The 17,110-nt window shown below is 36.8% G+C and overlaps 2 protein-coding genes across 2 annotated transcripts in view; one reads left to right on the top strand and one right to left on the bottom strand.

The window, feature by feature from the left end:
• COMMD6 (COMM domain containing 6) overlaps positions 1–1,026 on the bottom strand; it is a 71,075-nt gene extending 70,049 nt beyond the window's left edge. Inside the window, exon 1 of the mRNA XM_053704928.1 lies at positions 944–1,026. Within this exon, the coding sequence (XP_053560903.1) occupies positions 944–995 (52 nt within the window). The 5' untranslated portion in view covers positions 996–1,026. The remainder of the gene's footprint in view (positions 1–943) is intronic.
• Positions 1,027–1,841: 815 nt separating this feature from the next.
• Positions 1,842–17,110, top strand: part of UCHL3 (ubiquitin C-terminal hydrolase L3) — a 221,818-nt gene continuing 206,549 nt past the window's right edge. Inside the window, exon 1 of the mRNA XM_053707924.1 lies at positions 1,842–1,992. Coding sequence (XP_053563899.1) covers positions 1,951–1,992 — 42 coding nt within the window. The 5' untranslated portion in view covers positions 1,842–1,950. The remainder of the gene's footprint in view (positions 1,993–17,110) is intronic.

Below are 17,110 nucleotides of genomic sequence, written 5' to 3'. Positions count from 1 at the left end.
AAAAGAAGGCATCTAAGCTTTTTTTGGTTTCAGTACTCTGGACAGCAATTTTTTATTGGTGGACGAATTTATCCACCAATCAGCAAGGACAACCCAGGTTGTTCACAAAAAATGGGCCGGCATCTAAACTTGCGTTCGTGCATTTCAAATCAAGATACCAAGAAAATGAAGAAAATTTGATAATAGGAGTAAATTAGAAAGTTGCTTAAAATGTCATGCTCAATCTGAATCACGAAATAAACATTTTGGGTACAGTGTCCCTTTAAATGAAAATTGGTGTATACCGTCTCTTTAACTCACAGTTCATCTTAAGATGAACAGTCAGAGATTGGTGGCTATGCATATACGCCCTCCTGTTAGATAGCTGTAGCTGCTTTTAACCATTACTATAATCATTATTTGTAATGTACAAACATATTCCACAGTACTATATGTGGGGGTACAATAAATAAAAACAAGTTAGGGAAGCCAGACTTGACACAATTATTACTATTTTTGCTACATAGAAGGCCTACTATGCATTAACCCAATTGCAGTGTTAAAACAAGTAGTTTTATAAAATGCTATAGAACAGACATCCTCAAACTTGGCCTTCCAGAGGTTTTTGAACTACATTTCCCATGATGCTATAGAACATTAGAGCATTTTAACATGGAATATTTATGTTATGTATCACTTTCATATACATTTTATTAATATATTACACAGGTTATTTCATTTAAAGGTTACACAATTAATCAACCTTATTATTTTGAATTATTTATTAAATAAATGTTTAACGTATTGCACTGGAGCGGAAAACAAGAATTTTCAAAAGCCAATGGCAATTTATCTGAATGCAATATTTCATACTGCAATCTATATATCTGATTTCGACAGTGATTACGCTCCTTCTCATGGTAACCTTTTAAAATGTACGCAAAAGCCTTACAATCATCCTTACCCAATGCAGAGAATTCTCTTTCTAACATTTTCTCCTCACTTTTTGCAGCCATAGAACCCTGTGACTACATAGTCACATGACCAGCTAACATATTGTAACACGCCAGTTTATATGGCCATCTTTAATAAGGGCACCTACCCGAACACCAGTTTGAATTAAAGTAGAATTATCCAGCTCGAGTAATAACTAAGTATATTTTCATAAACATATTTAGCCTAATATTTCACAGACCTATGTGCTATTTATATACAGCACCCCACTGGACACCACACTTTGAAACTTTGTTAGTGATTATGTAAGGAGGGCTGTGGTAATAGTGAGAGGCTGGACCCGCTAACATAACATATGTGGTTACCTCGCATAAAAGTCAGTGCTAAAGCTACACCACTGTAATACCGATTTCTTGTTTAATGAGTATCTTACATTCACTGACAGCTAATAGTCATACTATTGCAGAAGCCCACAAGCACCGCTTTGTATTACGAGCTGTTCTGATGGACTCCAGATATTTATGTACGACTTGATGAGCCAACACATTTCTCGGGAAACATGACATATTCTGATTATCTGTGCAACTTCAGGAAATACAAGCTACACAGTATATATTTAAGGCACCACCAGTGACGTAAACATTCCCTGCGCGGAACCACATACAGCATGCTTCCCATTAGACTAGACAGGCCCATTGTGGTTAATTTTGGGGGAGTTTGTGTTTAAAAAAAAAAATACAATTTTAGTTACGATTTTATAAATCCTTATGCTATTGTGGTTTTATGTCACGTATTATCCAATATAGTATTTTCTGGAACGAATAGTCCATAGTAACTTCCCACGAACAGGAAGCATATAACCAGGTGATTGTACTATCCCCCCGTCTGCTAGTTGGGTGGACCCACGGGTCAAGTTCAGCAGACGGAAGCCTAAGTGCTGCTGTCAGTGCTGGAATTGCCGGTTTTTTGGTGCAAGTCATTGTACGGTTTCGTACACCGTTCAAGCACAGCTTCAACATGCAGTCTATGCGCTGGCTACCCCTGGAGGCTAATCCTGATGTAAGAGTTTTATCGACCAACACTTAAATGTTTCTTTCGAAAATGTAGAAAAAAGCTGATTCATCTCTTTGCATTTGTTTTGCAGGTTATGAACCAGGTGAGTGATGCTATTTCCATGATTGCATTCATTTACTTATGAAGAATTCTAAAGTATTTTGGTCTTAATAATCGCTGACAAGTTGGGACTAATTTTTTTTTATTTTAACACTTTGCTCTATATATTCAGGAGCAATTTGTATAGCAGATTCAGGTAAGATGAATACCTGAAAACTGTTGTATGAGAAATCATAAACATTCATTTTTTTAATAGTAAACCATTTCATATCAAACATTTCTTGTAACAAATTTAAGTTGTATTAAGTTAAATATAAGGCTTTTTCATCTCGCCCAGTTTTCTTTTTTTCCCCCATACTTCTTGGATTTCATCCATAATCAGCACTGCTAGAAATAACAGCTCATGATACGACAATGTGGTGGATACATAAATACATTACACTAAATAATGAGGAAAAGCCATATTGGGTGTAACCGGTTTGGTTTATTTATCATGCAGTGTTCCAGTTTTCATATCATTTCTGTTTGCACACTGACTGTAAAACACAAATTATATATATATATATATATATATATATATATATATATATATATATATATATATTAAATTCACCACAGAAGGCACTCTCCGGTAATCATAACAATTTTTACTGCAAACAAGTAAACGTTTTTGGGTAAACACCCGTCCTCAGACATAACATAACAAACAACTTACCACCTTAAAAGTGCTCCCCACTTCTGAACCCACATGTGTGCTGCGCTGCCGCATCTGGAAACTCTGCAGCGTCCTACTAGGGCCACTGCGCATGCAGGGCTATGGAGCACCATCTGGGCCAACAGAAAAAGCAATTTAAAAATACATACTCAAAATTTGCAAACGGATTATAGTCTAGTTTTCAAAAATATGTATAGACTTGTAGATTATATAGCAGGAGTTCACTAGCAATAATATAATATGACTAACATACAAAACTATAATTATAGCTGTTAGTAATAAAAAGATATTCTAACAATATTAATTTAAAGCCTAACACCTACCAAATATATGTACCTGTATCAAAAATCCATCCTCACTATAGACTACATGATAATCACTTAGGGGTCAGTAAGCTAAATTCATAGGAAACATTGCAGATCAAAATTTGTATTTGGCCCTTTTGGTCCTAGAGTATCTAAAATGTATATCCATTTTGACTCACTTTGAAGGAGCAGCTTGCCCCTATCACTCCCTCTCGTGGGGGCAGGAACATGATCAATAATGATATACCTAAGATCAGACACAGTATGACCCAAGGCCAAAAAATGTCGAGCCACCGGCTGATCGGCAGTACCAGACCCAAGAACCGTGTGTATGGCCGACCGGTGGTTGGCTATCCTTCTTTTTCTCAGGTCATCCTGTATCTTCCCTATATAGAATTTACCACATGGACAATGTAACATGTATACTATGTGTGTAGTGGTGCATGTTACCCTGTAATTAATATCATATCGCTTGTTTTTCCAGGGGTGAACAAAACATTTATTCTGTGTTAAACCCCTACAGGTTACGCACAGGGCCGTCTTTAATATTGACAGGACCCTGGGCAAAATTTTTCTTGGGGCCCCCCCCTACCCCATACAATTTCTCTCTCCACCCCAACATCCCAAAAAAACAACTAAATCAATTTTTTTTTTTTTTAATTATTAGCCCAGCGGTGGATCATCCACTGCTGGGCTAATCATTTAAAAAAATGTAATAAATTGCAATATGTGAAACCTGGACCTAAGCAGTTCTAATAAGTAAATAAATATATAAATTATTCCACTGTGGATTAATTTAATATTCTTTTGAATGTGATTCTGGTGTGAGGTTAGCTGGTTAAAGAGATTTAGGGCAGCCAACAGGAGCAAAGCAAGGTAAAGACTGAGGAGGAAGCATGGAGGTGCAGACAAATATAAGTTTACTGACTAGAACAGCAGAACTACTATGGGAAGCTGTAAAATCTGAGACAGAGAGAAAATAAAAACTATAAAAATAAACCTTACATTAATGTGCGAAGTATCAGCATGACACTATACATCAGCCACAGCAGCATGTCACTTCTTTGCTAGGAACAAGTTCCCACTCACCCTGCACTAGACAATGCTGCATGGGGAAGGGCGTGTGTGCACTCACTTATTCTTCCCACTGACACCTTTCTACAAAGCACTGTTCCCCTAACAAACTTCAGTTAGTTGATCTTAGGGCTACAGCAGTAAGAGCAGGGCTAAGGGGACCAGCAGACTGGATGCTGTCTGTCCAAGGCTGCATGGATGCAGTGTGAGATGAGTCACACAGCCTCAAGACTGAAGAGAGCAGTGTATGCAGCTGCACAGATGCTCAAATCCTCACGTGCCTGCCGCTCTAGCTTTCTGCTGCATGCGCCTACAGTCAGCCCTACCCAGAAACAATCCCCACAACCAGAGCAGTTACCTGGTAACAATGGTAACCCCAGTAGGACCTTTTCTGATGCAGTGGAAATGGCTGGATGCCGAGTTAGGGCTTTGCATTCAGTGCTGCACAGTGCACATCTAAAACAGCACATGGCAATAGCTTGGCATGTCACATGACACCGGCACGGTCTGGCACAGTTAAAATAAAATATATATATATATATATATATATATATATATAAGCAGAGTACTTTTGTCTGTGACAGTATTAGGACTGAATGTCTGTGTTCCCCATGTCACATCAGCAGTCGGGTATGAACCAGCTGCCTTCGCCCTGTGTTAAAGACGGCCCTGGTTACGCATCCACTACACTTATAGCAGCCATTCTTCTCTGTACCAAGCCATGTTCTATTGGTATAGCTCAGTTTGTTGTCAGTATGTAACAACTGATCTTTTAGGGACCTTCCCTTCCTGTACCCTACCATAGGACTATCAAATTTAACTAATGTAGACTTTTATCGGTTTTTAGTATGTGCCAGTTCTGTCTCAAGATGTTGGGTAGAGCCATCTTATCTGGAGTAAACTCCGTAGAGCACATAAATCTCTCTTGTTATCAGGATCTTTTACTTTCTTCATCAGTGCCTGGTCTTGTGTCATCATCATGGTCTCATCAAACGATTGTTGTAGGAGTCCCTTGCCCGTATCCCCTTTGCTGGAATTTCATATGCATTTCCCTGAGCTGACATTCCTTGGCTCCTGGATCAGAGTTATTCCTCACCACTCTCTTAAATTGGGAGCGTGACAACGCTTTCTTTAAACTGGGATTGTGCCTCAATTAAGGATTTTTGATACAGGTACATATATTTGGTAGGTGTTAAGCTTTAAATTAATATTGTTGGAATATCTTTTTATTGCTAACGGCTATAATTATAGTTTTGTATGTTAGTCATGTTATTGCTAGTGAACTCCTGCCATATAATCTACAAGTCTATACATAGTTTTGAAAACTAGACTATAATCCGTGTGCAAATTTTGAGTATGTATTTTTAAATAGCTTTTTCTGTTGGCCCAGATGGTGCTCCGTAGCCCTGCATGCAGAGTGGCGCTAGTAGGACGCTGCAGAGTTTCCAGATGCGGCAGAGCAGCACACATGTGGGTTCAGAAGTGGGGAGCACTTATAAGGGGGTAAGTTGTTTGTTATGTTATGTCTGAGGATGGGTATTTACCCGAAAACGTTTACTTGTTTGCAGTAAAAATTGTTATGATTACCGGAGAGTGCCTTCTGTGGGGAATTTAATAGCCATATGGTTTGATGAGCACCCTGGGAGCTGCCACGTTGGGGATGTATAAACGTCCAATTTATCATATGTTAGCATCACTAGAACAGATCATTCTTTAATTTCTTTAACCCTGGTAGCTCACACATCTGATATTGGTTTGTGTGGCTAAATCATCAATGTTTGGTGTAATCCCAAACTTTTCTTTCACCTTTTTTTCATACTAAAGCGTTCCTATTCAAACTTCAAATTAAATTGTTGGCTAGATTCTTTAACATTGTCTTTTAACTTTTATATTTTTGAAATAACCTTTCACTAGCTTTTATGTATCTCAGTATTTTATCATCGAATGGACTCCAGATTATAAATGGTGCACTGTTTAGTGCGAGCGGTATCAGGTTTATCACGTCTGTTTGCATCTGTTAGAAGGAGCGCTTGTATTACAAGTTGAAAATAAATGGAAACGTGTGAGCACAATCGCGATTTACACTAGAATGATTACGGCGATTTCAGAGCTATGGTTAACTGTTATGCAAGACAAAATTTGTCACAAAACACATAAAAATACATTGAAAAGTACATTTAAACTCATAACACTGTGATAAAAATTGCTCAAAAAAGTTATAAGGGCTCATATGTATATAGATATAAATACATATATATGTATACTTATATAGACCTTTATATAAGTGCATTGGACCCCTTTGCAGTCAAGTAGATGAAAACATGTAAAAGCATAGTTATGCAATGTTCATATTTAATAAAGTGTTATACTGTATATTTACTGTAAATATTTCACATTCCAATATTCTGCACATAGCAGAATATGTTCTATTTTTTTTTTTTTTTTTTAAATAGATATTCCTTTATATCTATACCTAATATATAATTCTTTCTTTCTCAACATTGGAATATGAAATATTCATATTTTCATGTGGAGTTAGAACACTTGAGAAAATGCAATCCGGTTCCAAGTACGCTGTTTTTTCCCCCCCACTTTTCTTGCTCCATTGACTTCTATGGGGAATAATTAACACGTTGTGATAGTCTAATTTCGGCTTTTTGCACGTGTTGAAAACTTTTTACTTTCATCTTGTAATACTGTACACAAGCTTCCCGGCGTGCACAAAAAGCTTACTTCTAGCAAAGTTAACGCACAAGCTGTAACGTTACATAATGCTCCACTCTTAAAGGGCCATTATGCACCAAATTTTTCTTTGCATAAATGTTTTTTAGATTATCCATTTATATAACCCATCTGGGAGTGTTTTTGTAACAGTCGGCTAGATTACGAGTTTTGCGGTATGAGTGAAAAAGCAGCGTTAAGGCTCTTTTTCACTACCGCTGGTATGAGTTTTGCAGGTATAGGTGTATCGCACACTTTTTTTGGCCGAAACGCAACGTAATTGCCGCAGCTTTCAAAAAGTCCTTTTTCAATGGGACTTCCATAGCACCAGTATTATGATTTTGCTTGGGAAGCCAAAAACTGAGCGGTATAGCCTATACCGCCAAGATCCATACCGTAAACTGAAAGTCAGTAGTTATGTGTTTTGCACTACAAAGCTGTAGCATAAAACTCATAACTAAAGTGCTAAAAAGTACACTAACACCCATAAACTACCTATTAACCCCTAAACCGCCGCACTCCCGCATCACAAACACTAGTTAAATATTAACCCCTAATCTGCCGCCCCTAACATCGCTGCCACCTACCTACATTTATTAATCCCTAATCTGCCGCTCCCAACGCCACCGCCACTATACTAAATGTATTAACCCCTAAATCTAAGTCTAACCCTAATACCCCCTAACTTAAATATAATTTAAATAAAACCTACTATCATTACCTAAAATAATTCCTATTTAAAACGAAATACTTACCTGTAAAATAAACCCTAAGATAGCTACAATATAACTAATAGTTACATTGTAGCTAGCTTGGGGTTTATTTTTATTTTACAGGCAAGTTTGTATTTATTTTAACTAGGTAGAATAGTTACTAAATAGTTATTAACTATTTACTAACTATCTAGTTAAAATAAATACAAATTTACCTGTAAAATAAAACCTAACCTGCCTTACACTAACACCTAACCTTACACTACAATTAAATTAATTACATTCATTAAATACAATTACCTAAATTTCAAAAAAACACTAAATTGCACAAAATAAAAAAAGAAATGATCAGATATTTAAGCTAATTACACCTAATCTAATAGCCCTATCAAAATAAAAAAAGCCCCCCCCCCCCAAAAAAAAAATCCCTAGCCTAAACTAAACTACCAATAGCTCTTAAAAGGGCCTTTTGCAGGACATTGTCCCAAAGAAATCAGCTCTTTTACTTGTAAAAAATAAAAATAAAAAAATAAAAATGCAAACAACCCCCCCAACAGTAAAAAATCCTAACTAAAAAAAACTAAGCTCCCCATTGCCCTGAAAAGGGCATTTGGATGGGCATTGCCCTTAAAAGGGCATTTAGCTATTTTTCAAGTGCCCAAACCCCTAATCTAAAAAAAAACCCACCCAATAAACTTTTAAAAAAGTCTTACACTAACCCCCGAAGATCCACTTACAGTTTTTGAAGACCCGACATCCATCCTCATCCAACCGGGCAGAAGTCTTCATCCAGACGGCATATTCTATCTTCATCCATCCGGCGTGGAGCGGGTCCATCTTCAAGACATCCGGCGCGGAGCATCCTCCCTTTAAATGACGTCATCCAAGATGGTGTCCCTTAGATTCCGATTGGCTGATAGAAATCTATTAAGGTTGAAAAAATCCTATCGGCTGGTGCAATCAGCCAATAGGATTGAGCTCGCATTCTAAAAAAAAAAAAAAAAAAAAAAGATACACTTAGCTGTTTGAGGGGGTCAAGGAGGGATCAGGGGGTGGGATATGTCAGGTGGGAGGCTGATCTCTCCACTAAAGCTAAAATTAACCCTACAAGCAGAAATGTAAAAATAGCCTTGGTCCCTAATGGTCAGAAAATGGAAAAGTGCTGTGGTCCTTAAGGGGTTAAGTTACTGTACTACATCTGCGCCCCTGAATACACCATATATCATGGTGTATAAATCAAAAAACTCACAGAAAGAGAAACAGTGTATCTGTTGCTGCCGGCACCGTGCCCTCTGCCAGATCAGCATCTTGTCCATCCTTAGTGTGTTTCCCCAGCGTACCAGCCACTCACCTTGAGGTTCCTCTCCTGTCACCCTTGCCTTCCTCTTTTTCATCTGCTGCCTCTCTGCATTCTTTTTTTTTTTTTTTTTGCATCTCTGCATTTTGCCATTTATCCAGTCCCCAGGCTTGAGGCCTATTCCACAACATTATACAGGAATGGGAGCACCACCAATCTATGTGGTGAAAGTGAGGTACTTCAAGAAAGCAAAACTCCCAGTAAACCTTCAACTGCAGATCTATACTTTGCATTGGCTCTCATCCTACTGGGCCACTCTCAGAGGATTGCTCTTCCCATATAAAACTCTGCAGTTCACTCTAACAAATTGCTTGGACATTGTTGTGAGTTTCTCTAGTTTCCCAGCTCCTGTTGCTTGTACCTTTTTGTTATCTGGATTCCTGACCTCTGCTTGTTTTCTCTGGACTTCACCCCCTGATTGCTCCTTTTGTATTGAAGTCTTGTTCTCTACTGCTCCAGTTGTATCTAAGCTTGTGCGGACTGATCGTCAGTGTATTATATAAACTGCTGCTCTGGACTTGCCTCTGCTTTACTCATTTACTTCTGCACAGTGGGACCATCACCCAACACTATAGATGGCAGTCACGTCAGCCTGACACAGTATTGCACTGTATACTGGTTGTTTTAAATAGATACATTTTCCCTGAAGGTAAAAACTTATCTAGTTCATAATTATGTAGTTTCCTTTTATAAGAAGATTGGAAAATTCTTGGTCTGTTAGGTTAGATAAACGAATACGGTTTGGAAGAGAGGGTTGATGAAGAGAGGAAAGAAAGCAAGCTAACAGAGTAATGTAGTAGCTGATGCTAAGAAAAAACCTTTTGTTAGTGATACAGCAGTCTGTATTGTCCAATAAGTATTGAATATTCAATGTACGTTTTTCTGACTATCTGCTTTACAGTTATTTAAAAAAATAAATATATATATATATATATATATATATATATATATATATATATATATATATATATATATATATATATATATATATATATATAGTTATGTCCAAAAGAACCCAGCACGCTCACAACAGTACAGCCTACGGGGTGCACTTCATACACTGCATACAGATATCCCACAAAAGAAAGCGCTCTTTGGTCTTTTTAACGTCCGTTTTTACTGTCCAAAATAAAAATACACGTGAACGTTTTCGGGCGTCCGCCCGTCCTCAGACATACATTTTGAAATACATTAACACCCTTATATGTGCTCCCCACGCTGTCTCTCCTGTGATCCACTCTTCCACATCGGGAAACCCCACAGAGCACATACGGCGCAACTGTGCATGTGCCGGCTGAGCTACGGAGCGCCATCTGGGCCAAGGAAAAAACAAAGATTAAAAACGTACTAACATTTATGTTTCTAAACCACAGATATGCACAAACGATGTTAAAATGTGCACAAACATTGTGGAAATGACCAATAGCATATAGCACAAGGGGTAAGGTAATAACACTTAACAATGGGAGCCAATACTCATTCATTATGTCAAAATCCATATACATGATATAAAAGAAAAAATCTGTGTTATACATTGTTTATACAAGTCAACCTGAGATAAAAGTATCTTATCTCCACATACAAAAGAGGAACAGTCCACTGACAGATAAATATGAACAAAATTAATTCATTAATACGATATAATAATGGGGCACACTAACTGTCATGAAGACAAGCCTACTAGAAAATAAATCTGTATTAATGGATTAAGATACCCTATGTATATAGTCCTCATCAGGGAAATGTATGTCACATAGGAGTCATATCCTAAATGTAATGGATCAGCACACTGTCAAATAGCATGTATACTTAGATAATGGAAACAAGTATGTGAACTCGCACATTAAAAGTCATGTATATAAGTCAGTTAAGCTAATGAGGGAGTATAATACCCAAACCCCCAGATAGAAATGGGTACCCCAATAGACCATACAGAAGTAAAAAATACAGTTAAATATACAGAAAACAGTGAAGGTCAAAGTTGGTATTAAGACCCTTGGGGATGAGTGTATCTAAAGTATATATCCATTTAGACTCCCTCTGGAGAAGCATTTTTGCTCTATTCCCGCCTCTAATGGGTGCCGGGATATGATCAATGATTATATACCTGAGATCAGACACATTATGTTGGTGCATTAGAAAATGTCTAGCCACCGGTTGCTTAGCACTGCCAATGTGAAGTGCAGTGCGTATTGCTGACCGATGGTTTGCCATTCTAGTCCTCAAATCGTCTTGGGTCTTCCCTATGTAGAATTTCCCACAGGGACAGTGAAACATATAGACTATATGTGTAGTGGTGCATGTAACCCTGTAGTTTATGTATACCGTTTGTTGCTCCATGGATGTACAAAGTATTTACTTTGTGATAGACCACTACAAGTTACACACCCACTGCACCTATAGCACCAGTTTCTTTCAGACCCTAACCAGGTTCTATTGGTATAACTCAGTCTGTTATAACTGATCGCGTTGGCCCAGGTGGCGCTCTGTAGCTCAGCCGGCGCATGCGCAGTTGCGCCGTATGTACTCTGTGGGGGTTTCCTGATGTGGCAGAGAGGCTCACAGAGGAGAAAGCGTAGGGAGCACATATAAGGGTGGTAATGTATGTCTGAGGACGGGCGAAAATGTCTACATGTATTTTGCACAGTAAAAACTGACGTTAAAAAGACTGGAGAGTGCTTTCTTTTGTGGGATATATATATATATATATATATATATATATATATATATATATATATATATATATATATATATATATATATATATTTTCATAATATATTTTATGTATATAATATAGCAATTACAAATATTTATTTTTATCTTTTCCATATTTGTCTTTGTTATAATAAAAGTATTTGTTGCTATTTAAGTTATACGTCCTTACTGCATCCCAGATACTATACAATAGAACTTTTTACTCCTAAACAGATCACATGAATTTCCACCAATGGAATACTGATGGCACATTTTAAAAGCTGATTGGAGAGTGACATTTATTATGCTCGATAAAGTCAATACAGTTGGTGAAACGTACATCGGATATTCTATACTTATTAGACAATACGGATTGCTGTATCACTAACAAAAGGTTTTTACTCAGCATCTGCTACTATGTTACTCTGTTGCTGTTTTTTTTTTATCTTGTTTTTGAGTACAGACCGTGTATTTATGCTATGTTATTTACCTTGTGATAAGTCTGCAATAGGGCTGTGCAGTTTACCGCGATAAACCATGAGAGTCTGCGGTTTTTTGAAGAATGTGAGAGAGAGTTATGTGAGTAGTAGTGTCCAAAAACTATAAAGTGGGGTTTATTTTTTTTTTTTATAAACTTCTGTGATGCATAACATATTTGATTCCATATTTTAACTATTTTGTGGTTTGTATTTTTAAGCTCCCAGAGTGTATTTATTGGCCATTGAGATACATGTACATTAAAATTCTGTAGTGTTAAATACATTTTTAACTGAAAAATTAAGGTGTCTTAGTCATTTTTAATAAAATCGCAAGTTTAATCGCAAACCACATTTTTTTTTTTGGGGGGTCGAAAACCGTGATTTTATTTTTTTTCAAAATCTCACAGCCCTTGTCTGCAATAAAGTCCATTAGTTTTTTATAAAATGTTTTAAACTACAAATTGGAGATCCTGAATCCTTGGACGCATGGAACTTTATATCTAGTTGCCTACAAACTAAGAGCTTAGTCATAGCTCATTGCAGTGTGAGTACCCATCTACTTGAAATGCATTAATGTTTATTTAACGGACTTCACTATTATTTACTTTCTTCTTTTGAGGTTTATCCGGAGTTTCTCTTCCTTAAACCCAATACCAACTTACCTTCCTGGGTATAACGATCCAGTTGGACTTTCATAAATATCTTGATATTTGCAATACACTTATTTTGTTTCATATCATTATTATTATTATTATTATTATCAGTTATTTGTAGAGCGCCATCAGATTCAGAAGCGCATATTTATTTATTTTTATTATTTTTGAGCACAAAAATGTGAATGCACATACAAACATTGCATCAAATATTCACATCATATTTGATAATCTGAGGTGTAGAAAAGATTATAGTCTTTATTATTTTCTACCCTTTACTTAAGAATGTAGTTCACTCTTGGACCTGTAATGCTATCTGTGAGCCAGGGGTTAATATTAAACAAAGAGAAAAATAAACATAAATAATTGTATCTTAGAAAAGTATAATGCTATACTGGTGAGATTATTTGAAAAAAAAAAGATGCAAAAGCCAAAATTGGATACACACATATATATATCCTGTTAAAATATTTTATAAATAAATCAATAAAATATAAAACTAAATATACAAAAAGGAATCAAAATAGTATACTATCAGTTTTTACCACTATGAACATTAGGGATATGATGGCAATCTAGCAGGGGCTTGACCATCATAATATATACCTTTTTGATAATTATAAAAAGGGAATTTAGTTTGCTACATGAATATATGAAAATAAATTGGGTATCCTTGCTCCATATGCAGTGCTAATGGGGCCATCTAGTGGCCAATAAATGAGTCTGTCATGAAAATATTTAGAGTAGAAGAAACTTTCAAATAAATGTATAAAGGAGTTTAAATGCAGAAATACGATAGGGATTATTCCCTATATTGGAGTGGGGTACATGATTAATAAGTGAATAAACTCCTATACAAAAGGATATGTAATGGCGCTTAAGGAATTTATCAGAGCACAGTTCCCGATTGCAGACCCGGCCGCAGGCTGCAATGTTGGAACCTGTTAGGTAGTAAGATCCAAAGATAATTTCTTTCATGTAATTGGCAAGAGTCCATGAGCTAGTGACGTATGGGATATACAATCCTACCAGGAGGGGCAAAGTTTCCCAAACCTCAAAATGCCTATAAATACACCCCTCACCACACCCACAAATCAGTTTTACAAACTTTGCCTCCTATGGAGGTGGTGAAGTAAGTTTGTGCTTGTTTTTTATGATTTCTTCTATGATAAGCTCTTCTAAGCATTCCTCTGAGTACAGTGTTTGTCAGAGGGATGTGAAGAGAGTATCAACTATTGATTTTTTTTTTTTTTTTTAATGGTTTTTCTCACAGAAAATCTTTTCAAGGGTTCTCTGTTATCGGTCGTAGGGATTCATCTCCTACCTCCCTTTTCAGATTGACGATATACTCTTTTATATACCATTACCTCTGCTGTTAGTTTTCAGTACTGGTTTGGCTATCCGCTATATGTGGATGGGTGTCTTTCGGTAAGTATGTATAATTATTTAAGACACTCAGCTATGGTTTGGCGCTTTATGTATTAATATAAAGTTTTAAATATATGTATTCTACTTATATTTGCCATGAGTCAGGTCTATGTATATTTCCCTTTGCAGTCTAAACAGTTTCAGTATAGGAATCATGTTTGGGAAGTTTATTTAAACTTTTTTCTTACCTGGGGTTCAGTCTTTTTCTAATTTTAGATATTTTTTTTTCGCGGGCAAATCTAGGCTCGCAAGGGCGCAAAATGCTGTTTCTTATTGCGTCATTTTTGGCGCAAAATTTTTTGGCACAAAGTTGTGCCTTTGATGGTGCAAATGTAGTAATTTCCTGCTTCTTTGTTGACGCTAGTTGTTTTGGCGCGGAATCGTGTTTGTTATGATGTGAGTTGTGTCATTTCCTGGTGTTAGTCTTGCGCCAAAAATTTTTAACTTCTTTTTGCGTAATGCGTCATTCAAGGCGCCAAATTTTAGTTATTTTACCCTTCTCCCTCTATCGCTCGCTGTTTTCATGAACTTTGAAAGCTATTGTGCCTGCTTTTGTTTTTCTCTACTTAAACTGTTACATTGTGGAAATTGAATGTTTTGCCTAATGTTGTTCTTCTTTTTCTGTTACATTTTGCACAATGTCTCATTCTGACCCTGACTCTGATGTTACTGTAGAAACTATGTTGCCCTGGAACAGAATTCTACAAAGCTAAGTGTGTTTTTTTTTCATTTTTTTAGCTGTTGTTGTTATTTCTTCAGCTCAGTTATGTGGCATTTATTTATCATGTTTTATGCTAGCAATGTTTCTGCATGTACAATAACATTTACTGTTTTTTTACATATTCAGTTCATGTACTTGATTTCATATGCAAACATCACATGTTGTTGCTTAGATCATAAAAGGTTATGACTGCTATTATGCCTTTAAGTAAACTTACGAGGTCTTTTCAAAATTGTTAAGGTTTAATTAATTTTGCTCTGACTGACAGCATATTTAAGTTTATTCTACTGATGAAGGTTTCTTTGGCTCAAACGCTCCTGTATCAGACAGTTTGTTGAAAACTCTCCTTATTTTTCATTTGAACATTTTTTTTGTTCTTTGTTAAGGAAATGTTTCTATTTATAGCTTTTAGGAGTCTAGTCCTCCTATTAACTATCGCCTAGATTTAGAGTTTTTTTTGGTAAAGACCTGCGTAGCTAACGCAGCTTTTTTTCCCAACGCACCCTTAAGACAACGCTGGTATTTAGAGTTGTCTGAAGGGCTGCGTTAGGCTCCAAAAAGGGTGTGTTGAGACGAATGTACCGCCACTTCAACCCTCAATACCAGCGTTGCTTACGGTAGCGGTAAGCTGGAAAAACGTGCTCATGCACGATTCCCCCATAGGAAACAATGGGGCAGTTTGGGATGAAAAAAAAACTAACACCTGCAAAAAAGCAGCGTTAAGCTCCCAACGCAGCCCCATTGTTTCCTATAGGGAAACACTTTATAAGTCTGCACCTAACATGAACCCCGAGTCTAAACACCCCTAACCTTACACTTATTAACCCCTAATCTGCCGCCACCGCTATCGCTGACACCTGCATTATACTATTAACCCCTAATCTGCCGCTCCGGACAACGCCGCAACCTACATTATACCTATGTACCCCTAATCTGCTGCCCCGAACACCGCCGACCCCTATATTATATTTATTAACCCCTAATCTGCCCCCCCAACGTTGCCGCTACCTTACCTACACTTATTAACCCCTAATCTGCTGACCGGACCTTGCCGTTACTCTAATAAATGTATTAACCCCTAAAGCTAAGTCTAACCCTAACACCCTCCTAAATTAAATATAATTTTAATCTAACAAAATAAATTAAATATTATTAACTAAAGTATTCCTATTTAAAACTAAATACTTACCTGTAAAATAAACCCTAATATAGCTACAATATAACAAATAATTACATTGTAGCTATTTTAGGATTTATATTTATTTTACAGGCAACTTTGTGTTTATTTTAACTAGGTACAATAGCTATTAAATAGTTAATAACTATTTAATAGCTACCTAGTTAAAATAATTACAAAATTACCTGTAAAATAAATCCTAACCTAAGTTACAATTAAACCTAACACTACACTATCAATAAATTAATTAAATAAATTACCTACAATTACATACAATTAAATAAACTAAACTAAATTACAAAAAAAACAAACCCTAAATTACAAAAAATAAAAAAAATTACAAGAATATTAGGCTAATTACACCTACTCTAAGCCCCCTAATAAAATAAAAAAGCCCCCTAAAATAATAAAGGTCCCTACCCTATTCTAAATTAAAAAGTAAACAGCTCTTTTACCAGCCCTTAAAAGGGCTTTTTGCGGGGCATGCCCCAAAGTAATCAGCTCTTTTGCCTGTTAAAAAAAATACAACCCCCCTTAAATAAACCTAACACTACCCCCCTGAAGATCTCCCTACCTTGAGTTGTGTTCACCCAGCCGGGCACCAATGGACCAAAAGAGGACATCCGGAGCGGCAGAAGTCTTCATCCTATCCGGGCAGAAGAGGACATCCGGACCGGCAGACATCTTCATCCAAGCAGCATCTTCTATCTTCATCCATCCGGAGTGGAGCCATCTTCTTCCAGCCGACGCGGATCCATCCTCTTCAACCGACGCCTACTCGCCGAATGAAGGTTCCTTTAAATGACGTCATCCAAGATGGCGTCCCTCGAATTCCGATTGGCTGATAGGATTCTATCAGCCAATCGGAATTAAGGTAGGAAAAATCTGATTGGCTGATTGGATCAGCCAATCAGATTTTTCCTACCTTAATTCCGATTGGCTTATAGAATCCTATCAGCCAATCGGAATTCGAGGGACGCCATCTTGGATGACGTCATTTAAAGGAACCTTCATTCGGCGAGTAGAC

This window comes from Bombina bombina, chromosome 3 (genome assembly GCF_027579735.1).
Source record: "Bombina bombina isolate aBomBom1 chromosome 3, aBomBom1.pri, whole genome shotgun sequence".
NCBI lineage: Eukaryota > Metazoa > Chordata > Amphibia > Anura > Bombinatoridae > Bombina > Bombina bombina.
This window is presented reverse-complemented; position numbering and strand designations above follow the sequence as displayed.